At 40.9% G+C, this 13,615-nt stretch overlaps 1 protein-coding gene across 1 annotated transcript in view; it reads left to right on the top strand.

Annotated features, from left to right (window-relative positions):
* Window positions 1-1,800: 1,800 nt before the first annotated feature.
* The window catches only part of snorc (secondary ossification center associated regulator of chondrocyte maturation), a 35,897-nt gene continuing 24,082 nt past the window's right edge, over window positions 1,801-13,615 (top strand). The window contains exons 1-2 of the mRNA XM_068041645.1: window positions 1,801-1,814; window positions 4,752-4,864. Coding sequence (XP_067897746.1) covers window positions 1,801-1,814; window positions 4,752-4,864 — 127 coding nt within the window. The remainder of the gene's footprint in view (window positions 1,815-4,751; window positions 4,865-13,615) is intronic.

The following is a 13,615-nucleotide window of genomic DNA, read 5'->3' as shown; positions in this document are numbered from 1 at the left end:
ATTCCACTATGCTGTTGCCAATGAAAAGCAAACATTATCAGTTCTGTGGCAATATATGCAGTAAACATTAGGCTGGAATATTGAAAGATAAGATTTTCAGCAATGGCTGGACATGAAAATTTGTAGCTTAATATCGAATATATTTGTAAGCTACAAAGGTTATATCAAAACTCAACAATGAAATAGTTGAAAAATAAACATTGTTTAATAACTAAAGTTTGATCCATCATCATAATCTTATGAGCATACAAAATATTCCATTAAGGGTGGTTTAGATGCCCGTTTACAATAGTTTAAAAAAGAGACTATTTAAGGAGTGATCTCAAAATCGGAAATGTTAAGATTACTTCCTTCTTGCACTGCATTTTCAAAAATTCCCAATTTGTTGAATGAGTTGATGCTCTTGCATTTCCCTTTTTGCTGTTTGTACTTATTGTACAAAGTGACTTGGATCTGTAAGGTCAAAGTGTATTGTATTTATTATTATACATATAAAATGTCTCATTTACCGTCACCAGTAAATTAAGCACATAATTGGACTGCCGTTGGCAGCATTAAAATTGTCAGCCTCGGATGTTATGTTGCTTTCTCTATTTTAAAGGTAATATGAATCCCACTGTTTTACTAACGCCCCATTATAACGCAGGCAAATGGCAAATTTGCATAATATAGAGCTACAGCAGAGGCTGAGGGAATTGTTGGTCATTTATTTGGCATATTAATTTAACAATTGAAAAATAGGGCTACTTGTGTTGCTAAGGTGAACTGGGGCTTTTGATCCCAGATAACAGTTCCAGGTCTTTTTTGGGAAAATACAATGAAGCAGTACTTCTACCATTTATATCCATGGTATAGTTGATGAAAGTGAGGAAAATGATTGTATATTCAGCAACCACATTTTTATGAAGACTTTAAATTAAATTAAGATTAAAATTCAAGATCAAGTGACCAGACTAGAACTGTTTCTCAGACTCAAAACAACACTGGTCAGTCATCTACAAATTTTGGAACAGGTACTGGAAATTGAAACAGACAGAAATCTTAAGACAAGCACCAGTTTATTTCTTCACTCTCTCTTGGATGGCCCTCTGAGTTGTGTGAGAAGGAAAACAATTAGGTAATTTTGAAACAGAAATTTTGAACAATAACCCTGCAAATAATAAAATGAAAATGTGGAAAGCAAGACCTAAATGTTCAATTACTTTTCTTTACCTGAGACTTAATCATCCCAGCAATTTGAGACCAAAAAAACTAAGCTAAGACTAGGAACTAAATCGATTCCAAACACTACGAATAAGACTAAAACTTAGGCTTAGATATGAGACTAAAATAATTTCTAGCATTAAAATAAAACTGATATGTGAGCATCACTCAATTTATGTACAATATTGCTTGTCAGCAAGGGGTTTAAAATAATCCCTGTGTATACAAGCCCTTACTAGATTATCTCCAAGATACAGCTTAGATAATGTAAATAATGTGACTGCTCAATTTTTTTAGGAAGCAGCTTTTAGTGTTTAATTATAGATGGTGTTATTGGGATACCTGAAAGGAGAAGGAGATGCTAAATGTTAAGTATTCTCCATTCTAAGAGAAATTAAGATATAGAAAGAGCAGTTTCATTGTATAGTCTGTCAATTGTATACCTCAGACACTGATGTAAAGGTGTGGGGCATTACTGCTGACGATATGAAAGGTGAGTGACATTACTACTTAATGTACATTATAAAGGTATTGTATACAGGGGTAAATTAAAATAAAATAATCTACTACTTGTAATTCAGTGTTATCCTATACAAAATGCAGAGGTGGAGGTAAGAGAGGAGGGGGAGTTGCACTATTGATTAGGGAGGACATCACGGCAGTACTTAGAGAGGATATCCCGGAGGGAACGTCCAGCGAGGCCATATGGGTAGAACTTAGAAATAAGAAAGGGGTGATCACTTTGATGGGATTATAATATAGGCCCCCCAATAGTCAGAGGGAAGTGCAAATCACAGATAGGTGTAGGAATTATAGGATTGTAATAGTAGGTGATTTTAACTTCCCTAATATTGACTGGGACTGCCTTAGTGCTAAGGGATCAGATGGGGAAGAATTTGTTGAATGTGTCCAGGATAGTTTTCTGAAGCAGTATGTGGATGGCCCTACTAGAGAAGGGGCTACACTCGACCTCCTCTTAGGAAATGAGGATGGGCAGCTGGTTGATGTGTCAGTGGGGGAGCACTTTGGAACCAGTTACCATAACTCTATTAGCTTCAAGATAGTTATGAAAAAGGATAGGACCAGTCCTCAGGTTGAAGTCCTAAATTGGGGGAAGGCTAATTTCGATGGCATCAGACAGGAACTCTCAAAAGTTGAATGGCAGAGGCTGTTTACAGGTAAAGGGATGTCTGGCAAGTGGGAGGCTTTTAAAAGTGAGATAGGAAGAGTTCAGGGCCGGCATGTTCCTGTTAGATGGAAGGACAAGGCTGGCAAGTTTAGGGAACCTTGGTTGATGAGGGATATTGAGAGTCTGGTCAGGACAAAGAAGGAGGCATATGTCAGGTATAGACAGCTGGGATCAAGCGAGTCCCTGGAGGAGTATAGGGAATGTAGGACTACACTTAAGAAGGAAATTAGGAGGGCGAAAAGGGGCCATGAGATTTCCCTGGCAGATAAGATAAAGGAGAATCCTAAAAGATTCTATAAGTATATTAAGAGTAAAAAGGTAGCTAGGGAGAGAGTAGGTCCCCTTAAGGATCAGTGTGGCAGTCTACGTGTGGAGCCATGGGAAATGGGCGAGGTCTTAAATGAATATTTCTTGTCCATATTTACCGTGGAGAAGGTCATGGAAGCTAATGAGTTCAAGGGAGGGAACACTGATATCCTGGAGCATATCAACATTACAAAGGAGGAGGTGTTGGAGGTTTTGAAGCACATTAAGGTGGATAAATCCCCAGGGCCTGACCAGGTGTATCCTAGGATGCTATGGGAAGCAAGGGAGGAGATTGCTGGGGCCCTGGCAAAGATTTTTGTATCATCGTTAGCCATGGGTGAGGTACCGGAAGACTGGAGGATAGCTAATGTTGTGCCTTTATTTAAGAAGGGCAGCAGGGATAAACCAGGGAACTACAGACCGGTGAGCCTTACATCAGTGGTGGGAAAGTTATTGGAAGGGATTCTGAGAGACAGGATTTATATGCATTTGGAAAGGCATGGTCTGATTAGGGATAGTCAGCATGGCTTTGTGCGTGGAAAATCATGTCTCACGAATTTGATTGAGTTTTTCGAGGAGGTGACCAAGAGGATTGATGAGGGCAGGGCGATGGACGTTGTCTACATGGACTTTAGCAAGGCCTTTGACAAGGTCCCGCATGGTAGGCTGGTCCAGAAGGTTCGAACACATGGGATCCAGGGTGAGATAGCAAATTGGATACAAAATTGGCTTGGTGATAGGAGGCAGAGGGTGGTAGTGGAGGGTTGTTTTTCTGATTGGAGGCCAGTGACCAGTGGTGTGCCGCAGGGATCGGTGCTGGGCCTTCTGTTTGTCATATATATTAATGACTTGGATATGAATGTAAGGGGCATGATTAGTAACTTTGCAGATGACACCAAAATTGGTGGTATAGTGGACAGTGAAGAAGGTTGTCTAAGGTTACAACAGGATATAAATCAACTGGGAAAGTGGGCAAGGGAGTGGCAAATGGAATTTAACGCAGACAGGTGTGAAGTGATGCATTTTGGGAAGTTAAACCAGGGCAGGACATATACAGTGAATGGCGGAGCCCTGGGGAGTGTTGTTGAGCAGAGAGACCTTGGGGTGCAAGTACATAGTTCCCTGAAAGTGGCAACACAAGTAGACAGGGTGGTGAAGAAGGCGTATGGCATGCTTGCCTTCATCGGCCGAGGCATTGAGTACAAGAGTTGGGATGTCATGTTACAGTTGTACATAACGTTGGTTAGGCCGCATTTGGAGTACTGTGTGTAGTTCTGGTCGCCGCACTACAGGAAAGATGTGATTAAGCTAGAGAGGGTGCAGAAAAGATTCACAAGGATATTGCCTGGTTTGGAGGGCTTGAGTTCTCAAGAGAGATTGGATAGGCTGGGTCTGTTTTCCCTGGAGAGAAGAAGGCTGAGAGAGGATATGATAGAGGTATATAAAATTATGAGAGGCATACATAGGGTAGATAGCCAGAGTCTGTTTCCCATGGTAGGGGTGACTAAAACTAGAGGGCATAGATTTAAGGTGAGAAGGAGGAGGTTTAAAGGGGATCAAAGGGGTAAATTTTTCACACAAAGAATAGTGGGTATCTGGAATGAGCTGTCTGAGGAGGTGGTGGAGGCAGGAACAGTAGCAACATTTAAGAGGCATCTGGACAGGTACTTGAATGAGCAAGGCATAGAAGGATATGGAATTCATGCAGGCAGGTGGGATTAGTATAAATAGGCATTATGGTCGGCATGGACGCGGTGGGCTGAAGGGCCTGTTTCAATGCTGTACGACTCTATGATTCTATGACTCTAAAATCTCATCTACAACGTTCAAGTGGATGTGATATTATGTCTTTGTAGGAAATTCGCCAAATAGCATTCCATAATTTCCTTTCACGTCGTATATCAACATATTTGTCTGGTATGTGGGAGGAAGGTGTTGGCTTCAGCTAGGGTGACGGGGTTAGATGCTTGCTGCTGTTTTCGGTGCAGTGTAGAAAGCCTCCCTTGTGTGTGTTCAGAAGTAAGCATCCCCCAGACCATTTTTTTCTTCCCAGACCACACAAGACATCAGATAGTTCCAGTCTCAGAAACAAAATGGCTCAGTGCAGACGTTGGAATCTGCTTCCGTGGACAATTTTGGGGGCCACCATTCTTATCGTACTAACAGGTAGGATTACTATTCCATTTCAGGTACGTTGATTCATCCAGGGGATTTAATTTCATGGAGTCACCATCATCACTTCTCTTTATATGTAATGGTGCATTGATGGATGTTCCTATATTAAATGCTTTAAAAATGCTTTAATAGGTTTATGTTTGTATGTGTATCCGTGTCATCAAAATATGTGTTTCATTTCATACAGAAAATTATACTATTATAGAAGTGGGTGCAAAAATAATGATACTTTTCCAGGCAACAGAAAGTTTTCTGCAGCAGCTATACCTGAGCTTGGGCTCAGTGCTAGCTATTGGGACTGGCTTTCAGACAGGAGTGTTTCGGGGTGTGCGTGTTTTTAGCTGTTGATACAGATATAGTCACTAATTCCACAGCTAGAAATCTTACAGTTCATTCTTTTAAAATTATTTAACAACTTACAGTGAAGCATTTTAATCTTTAATATGGATAAGAATTTTTCTTATTTTTTAGGTCGACATTTGTGAAAGCGTGTGTGGGGGAATGAATTTGATAAATTTAGACAAAATCTGTATGAGAAAAGTGCTCACGTGCTTTTGATACTGTAGATGCCTTAAGAGATTATTTGATATTTTGTAGTTTTTTTGTAAAAGTGTGCCATTGGTTTTATGTATATTTCATTCAAATAAATGCAAAAGATAAACCAGAGCTACAGACTTAAATGCAGACCTGAATCAGCTCTGAGGAAATGTTTTGCCAGTTGCACTGCAATTTGGAATTTTTTCAAGTTCTCCTAAATTAAACTTTCACTCTCAAAACTTTAATCTGAGCCAAGGGAATGATAACCAAATAGGAAAAGAATACAGCTTTGATATAGTTGAGGAAGGGGTAAAACTAGTCACGAACGATTAGCTGCTACAGGAAACCACAAAGAAGGAAAGCTATGAAAGCTGGGGATGGAGCGATAAGCACACTTACTTTAGTTGAGGGGAGCTTGTTACATCTTCCTGCAGTATATTTCTGCTAGGATGTAATTAAAGGAGTAAAGCAAATCTGAATTTTCACTTTCTCTTAAAAATGGTGCATCCTCTTATATTTTTGTTCGCCAACAAATGGGAATAACGGATGCAGTATTGTTTGCCATAGCTGACAATTTCTAAAAATCATCCGAGAGTTTGATCCAATTTTTTTTTTAGGTGGAGCTGTGCAATACCCAGCTCATCATTTAATATGACACGTACAATGCTCAGATGCTGTCTACTGTGCCCTGGCTTGTTAACAATGGATGTGCAATCCTGGGATACTGTCTATTTTGGCATAGGCCGTTAACAGAGTGGGAAGATACAGTTTATAGAATCATAGGCTAGAATGATACAGCACAGAAGGTGGCCATTCTGCCCATCTTGTCTGCTGGCTTTTTGAAAGAGCTATCCAATTAGTCTCACACCCTCCTCTTTCCCCTTAGTCCAGTAAATCTTTCCTTTCCAAGTATTTATCCTATTCCTTTTTGAAAGCTATTATTGAATCTGCTTCCACCATCCTTTCAGGCAGTGCATTCCAAATCATAATAACTCACCACATAAAAGTTTATTCCTCACGTTGCCTCTATCGTGCATTGTTCATTTATTGTTCATTTGATATGTAGTGTATTATTTAGGGCGGCACAGTGGCGCAGTGGTTAGCACCGCAGCCTCACAGCTCCAGCGACCCGGGTTCAATTCTGGGTACTGCCTGTGCGGAGTTTGCAAGTTCTCCCTGTGACCGCGTGGGTTTTCGCCGGGTGCTCCGGTTTCCTCCCACAGCCAAAGACCTGCAGGTGATAGGTAAATTGGCCATTGTAAATTGCCCCTAGTGTAGGTAGGTGGTAGGGAATATGGGATTACTGTAGGGTTAGTATAAATGGGTGGTTCTTGGTTGGCACAGACTCGGTGGGCCAAAGAGCCTGTTTCAGTGCTGTATCTCTAAATAAATAAATAAATATTCATTTGAGACCACCATACATGCTTGGTGTAGTGTGTGCAGTCTGCCACTAGAGGGAGTCAATAATAACATTTTATTTTACAGCAGCAATCCAGAAGATAGTGCCGTGTGTTTCTTTCAGAGATTTACAATAGCATATCTATGATGTGAGATGTTGCAGCCTCTAGTTCTTATACCAAATCACCTTAAATCTGTGTCCTCTGGTTACTGATCCTTCTGCCACTGGAAACAGTTTCTACTTATTTACACTATCAAACCCTTCATGATTTTGAACATGTCTATCAAATCTCCCTTAACCTTCTCTGGTCTAAGGAGAGCAACCCTAGTTCCTCTATCCTTCCCACACAACTGAAATCTTTCATCCTGGTACCATTCTAGTGGCCACACTCTCCAGCTGGGGCCTACATAGTGTTTTGTACACATTTAAAATAACTTGCTTTTGTACTCTATACCACTTTTTATAAAGCTAAGGTATGCCATTTTAACAGCCTTCTCAAATTGTCCCGTCACCTTTAAAAACATATGCAGGTACACCCCCAAGTGTCTCTATTCCTCAACCCCTTTAAAATTGTACCATTTAATTTGTATTGCATTCTTCCTACTCAAATGAATCACTTCACACTTTTCTGCATTAAATTTCATCTGCCATATGTCTTCCCATTTCACCAGTCTACCTATGTCCTCCTAAAGTCAGTTACTATCCTCCTCACTGTTCTGAATTTCATGTTATCTGGAAAATTTGAAATTATGCCGATTTGCAACTCCTCAGATACTGAAGCAGTCCATGCCTGCATGCAGCAAGATGTGGAAAGCATTTAGGTTTGGACTGATAAGTGGCAAGTAACATCCATGATACACAAGTGCCAGGCAATGACCATCTCCAACAAGAGAGAAAGGATCTAACCATCTCCCCTTGACTTTCAATGGCATTAACATCGCTGAATCCCTCATTATCAACATCCTGGGGGTCACCATTGGCTAGATACTTAACTGGACCGGCCACATAAATACTGTGACTACAAGAGTAGGCCAGAGGCTGGGAATTCTGCAGCGAGTAACTCACATCCTGACTCCCCAAAGCCTGTCCACCATTGACAAAGTACAAGTCAGGAGTTTGATGGAATACTTTCCACTTGCCTGGATGGATTCAGCTCTAACAACACCCAAGAAGCTCGACACCAGCAAGGACAAAGCAGCCCACTTGATTGGCACCCCATCCAACACCTTCAACATTCACTCCCTCCACCGCAGGTGCAGTGTGACTGCAGTGTGTACCATCTACACTCCAGAAACTCACCAAGAGTCTTTTGACAGCACCTGCCAAACCTGCAACCTCTACCACCTAGAAGAACAGGGCAGCAGACACATGGGGATGCCAACACCTGCAAGTTCTCCTCCAAGCCACACGCTATCCTAACTCGGAAATTTATCACTGTTTCTTCACTGTCACTAGGTCAAAATCCTGGAAGTCCCTCCAGTGCTACAGCACTGTAGCTGTGCCTATACCATATGGACTGCAGCAATTCATGATGGTGGCTCACCACCATCTTCTCAAGGGCAATTAGTTATGGGCAGTAAATTCTGGCCTTGCCAGCAATGCCCATATTCCATGAACAAATTAAAAAATGTATACCCAAGTCCAGGTCATTAATGTATATAAAAAAAAACAGAGGTCTCAACACCGACCCGTGGTAGACATCACTGCACAATTCCCTCCAGCCTAAAAATCAACTGTTCACTACTACTAATGAGCTTTCTGCCCATTAGTCAATCTCGTACCCATGCAGCCAATGCCTGTCTAATCCCATGGTCTTCAATTTTGGTAATAAGTACTTTATCAAATCCTTTTGGAAATCCATGTACACAACATCAACTGCATTACCCTCATCTACCCTCTCTGTTATTTCATCAAAGAACTCAATCAAGTTAGTGAAACATGATTTGCCTTAAGAAATCCATGCTAAGTTTAAGTTTTGTCTTGTTGAATGAGATATAATTGGGTTTTTAATGGTATACTACATCATCACTAACGCTGAACGACCTCTCTAGCCCTGAAAAACTAGATTTATATTTATGGAATGTCAACTTTCTCCATTCCATAATTTTTAAAACATTTTTTTAGTTTGTTTGTGATATTTCAGTTTCTACCTTAATCCCTTGTATATGTCCCAAGCTTTATTTCACTTCCTGTAAAATTATTAAAAAAGTGAATAATTATACCTGCTTCTTATTTCCTGGTTTTCTGACTGAGAATCCTTCAAATGGATTGGTTGTTTAGCCTTGATGACGTCACTGTTGCTGGACACCGGAAATCCACCATAGTTGGCACCAGAATGAAATTAACAACTGGAAAGAAGAAACCCATGACACCGAGCTGACTAGATCTTTATGGAGAGCTTTCTTCAAGGTCAGCAGTGACCGTCATCACTTCACCACTGACCAAAAAATCCAGGTCATAAAAATATTGTGATCACTAGTTCCCAAAGGCTCGCCCACTGAAACATGTCCCACTTGCCCTACTTCATTCCTAAGAACTGGATCCATCACTGTTTCCTTCCTCAATGGGCTGGAAGCTGAAAAATAAATTCTTCTTTGTATTCCTTCCCCCTTTGCCATTTACACTGTTACCACAACACAGGCATTTACGCACATGCACTCAAAACTGATTTTAGTCTGCCTCATATTTTCGCCCCTGCCTGATCCCTCCTATTTGTGAACTACTCTTTATTCTAATGCGGTTTGTCTCTCCCAGTCCTCTGTAAAAGTCTATCCTGATGCCCCTCCCCCTGTCAAATTTCAACCTTGGGGAAAAATTGTTCTCAGTTACTGAAGATATTTGGGATGTTATATTGTGTAATACATAATACAATAGATCTTATGAATTTAAATTCTCCCAAAAAGGGGCGGCACAGTGACACAATGGTTAGCACCGCAACCTCACAGCTCCAGCGACCCGGGTTCAATTCTGGGTACTTCCTGTGCAGAGTTTGCAAGTTCTCCCTGTTTCCACTGGGTGCTCTGGTTTCCTCCCACAGCCAAAGACTTGCAGATTGATAGGTAAATTGGCCATTGTAAATTGCCCCTAGTGTAGGTAGGTGGTAGGGAATATGGGATTACTGTAGGGTTAGTATAAATGGGTGGTTCTTGGTTGGCACAGACTCGGTGGGCCAAAGAGCCTGTTTCAGTGCTGTATCTCTAAATAAATAAATAAATATTCATTTGAGACCACCATACATGCTTGGTGTAGTGTGTGCAGTCTGCCACTAGAGGGAGTCAATAATAACATTTTATTTTACAGCAGCAATCCAGAAGATAGTGCCGTGTGTTTCTTTCAGAGATTTACAATAGCATATCTATGATGTGAGATGTTGCAGCCTCTAGTTCTTATACCAAATCACCTTAAATCTGTGTCCTCTGGTTACTGATCCTTCTGCCACTGGAAACAGTTTCTACTTATTTACACTATCAAACCCTTCATGATTTTGAACATGTCTATCAAATCTCCCTTAACCTTCTCTGGTCTAAGGAGAGCAACCCTAGTTCCTCTATCCTTCCCACACAACTGAAATCTTTCATCCTGGTACCATTCTAGTGGCCACACTCTCCAGCTGGGGCCTACATAGTGTTTTGTACACATTTAAAATAACTTGCTTTTGTACTCTATACCACTTTTTATAAAGCTAAGGTATGCCATTTTAACAGCCTTCTCAAATTGTCCCGTCACCTTTAAAAACATATGCAGGTACACCCCCAAGTGTCTCTATTCCTCAACCCCTTTAAAATTGTACCATTTAATTTGTATTGCATTCTTCCTACTCAAATGAATCACTTCACACTTTTCTGCATTAAATTTCATCTGCCATATGTCTTCCCATTTCACCAGTCTACCTATGTCCTCCTAAAGTCAGTTACTATCCTCCTCACTGTTCTGAATTTCATGTTATCTGGAAAATTTGAAATTATGCCGATTTGCAACTCCTCAGATACTGAAGCAGTCCATGCCTGCATGCAGCAAGATGTGGAAAGCATTTAGGTTTGGACTGATAAGTGGCAAGTAACATCCATGATACACAAGTGCCAGGCAATGACCATCTCCAACAAGAGAGAAAGGATCTAACCATCTCCCCTTGACTTTCAATGGCATTAACATCGCTGAATCCCTCATTATCAACATCCTGGGGGTCACCATTGGCTAGATACTTAACTGGACCGGCCACATAAATACTGTGACTACAAGAGTAGGCCAGAGGCTGGGAATTCTGCAGCGAGTAACTCACATCCTGACTCCCCAAAGCCTGTCCACCATTGACAAAGTACAAGTCAGGAGTTTGATGGAATACTTTCCACTTGCCTGGATGGATTCAGCTCTAACAACACCCAAGAAGCTCGACACCAGCAAGGACAAAGCAGCCCACTTGATTGGCACCCCATCCAACCCCTTCAACATTCACTCCCTCCACCGCAGGTGCAGTGTGACTGCAGTGTGTACCATCTACACTCCAGAAACTCACCAAGAGTCTTTTGACAGCACCTGCCAAACCTGCAACCTCTACCACCTAGAAGAACAGGGCAGCAGACACATGGGGATGCCAACACCTGCAAGTTCTCCTCCAAGCCACACGCTATCCTAACTTGGAAATTTATCACTGTTTCTTCACTGTCACTAGGTCAAAATCCTGGAAGTCCCTCCAGTGCTACAGCACTGTAGCTGTGCCTATACCATATGGACTGCAGCAATTCATGATGGTGGCTCACCACCATCTTCTCAAGGGCAATTAGTTATGGGCAGTAAATTCTGGCCTTGCCAGCAATGCCCATATTCCATGAACAAATTAAAAAATGTATACCCAAGTCCAGGTCATTAATGTATATAAAAAAAAACAGAGGTCTCAACACCGACCCGTGGTAGACATCACTGCACAATTCCCTCCAGCCTAAAAATCAACTGTTCACTACTACTAATGAGCTTTCTGCCCATTAGTCAATCTCGTACCCATGCAGCCAATGCCTGTCTAATCCCATGGTCTTCAATTTTGGTAATAAGTACTTTATCAAATCCTTTTGGAAATCCATGTACACAACATCAACTGCATTACCCTCATCTACCCTCTCTGTTATTTCATCAAAGAACTCAATCAAGTTAGTGAAACATGATTTGCCTTAAGAAATCCATGCTAAGTTTAAGTTTTGTCTTGTTGAATGAGATATAATTGGGTTTTTAATGGTATACTACATCATCACTAACGCTGAACGACCTCTCTAGCCCTGAAAAACTAGATTTATATTTATGGAATGTCAACTTTCTCCATTCCATAATTTTTAAAACATTTTTTTAGTTTGTTTGTGATATTTCAGTTTCTACCTTAATCCCTTGTATATGTCCCAAGCTTTATTTCACTTCCTGTAAAATTATTAAAAAAGTGAATAATTATACCTGCTTCTTATTTCCTGGTTTTCTGACTGAGAATCCTTCAAATGGATTGGTTGTTTAGCCTTGATGACGTCACTGTTGCTGGACACCGGAAATCCACCATAGTTGGCACCAGAATGAAATTAACAACTGGAAAGAAGAAACCCATGACACCGAGCTGACTAGATCTTTATGGAGAGCTTTCTTCAAGGTCAGCAGTGACCGTCATCACTTCACCACTGACCAAAAAATCCAGGTCATAAAAATATTGTGATCACTAGTTCCCAAAGGCTCGCCCACTGAAACATGTCCCACTTGCCCTACTTCATTCCTAAGAACTGGATCCATCACTGTTTCCTTCCTCAATGGGCTGGAAGCTGAAAAATAAATTCTTCTTTGTATTCCTTCCCCCTTTGCCATTTACACTGTTACCACAACACAGGCATTTACGCACATGCACTCAAAACTGATTTTAGTCTGCCTCATATTTTCGCCCCTGCCTGATCCCTCCTATTTGTGAACTACTCTTTATTCTAATGCGGTTTGTCTCTCCCAGTCCTCTGTAAAAGTCTATCCTGATGCCCCTCCCCCTGTCAAATTTCAACCTTGGGGAAAAATTGTTCTCAGTTACTGAAGATATTTGGGATGTTATATTGTGTAACACATAATACAATAGATCTTATGAATTTAAATTCTCCCAAAAAGGGGCGGCACAGTGACACAATGGTTAGCACCGCAACCTCACAGCTCCAGCGACCCGGGTTCAATTCTGGGTACTTCCTGTGCAGAGTTTGCAAGTTCTCCCTGTTTCCACTGGGTGCTCTGGTTTCCTCCCACAGCCAAAGACTTGCAGATTGATAGGTAAATTGGCCATTGTAAATTTCCCCTAGTGTAGGTAGGTGGTAGGAGAATTGAGGGAAGATGTGGTAGGGAATATGGGATTAATGTAGGATTAGTATAAATGGATGGTTGTTGGTCAGCACAGACTCAGTGGGCCAAAGGGCCTGTTTCAGTGCTGTATCACTCTATGACTCTAATGGTCATCATTGAAAATTACAAAGTTTGTTTAGTGGTGGCTAAAATTTACATTATTGAGATAATTATTGGGGATTTCAATAACTGAACAAAGAATTAGCAGCAGCAGAAAATCACACCGTATAGGAGATGGTGTAATAAGGGCATGAATTCTAGTTACCAGCTGGCAAAGTTCTTTTTAATATGTAGAGATCAATAGGAAATCAAAAACTGGTGACAACTGTTGTGCTCTTCAGCACTAAAATTGAATTGCAGCACTGATTTATTACAACAGTTCGTTTAACCTCCCAATGCATATCTGAATCTTGGAAAGAATATCCCTGAGCGAGAGTTCATTATACAGATTAACAAAAGATAAC

The sequence above is a fragment of the Heterodontus francisci genome, chromosome 11, assembly GCF_036365525.1.
Source record: "Heterodontus francisci isolate sHetFra1 chromosome 11, sHetFra1.hap1, whole genome shotgun sequence".
NCBI lineage: Eukaryota > Metazoa > Chordata > Chondrichthyes > Heterodontiformes > Heterodontidae > Heterodontus > Heterodontus francisci.
Note: the sequence above shows the minus strand (reverse complement) of the source record. Positions and strands in the feature narration are given on the sequence as shown.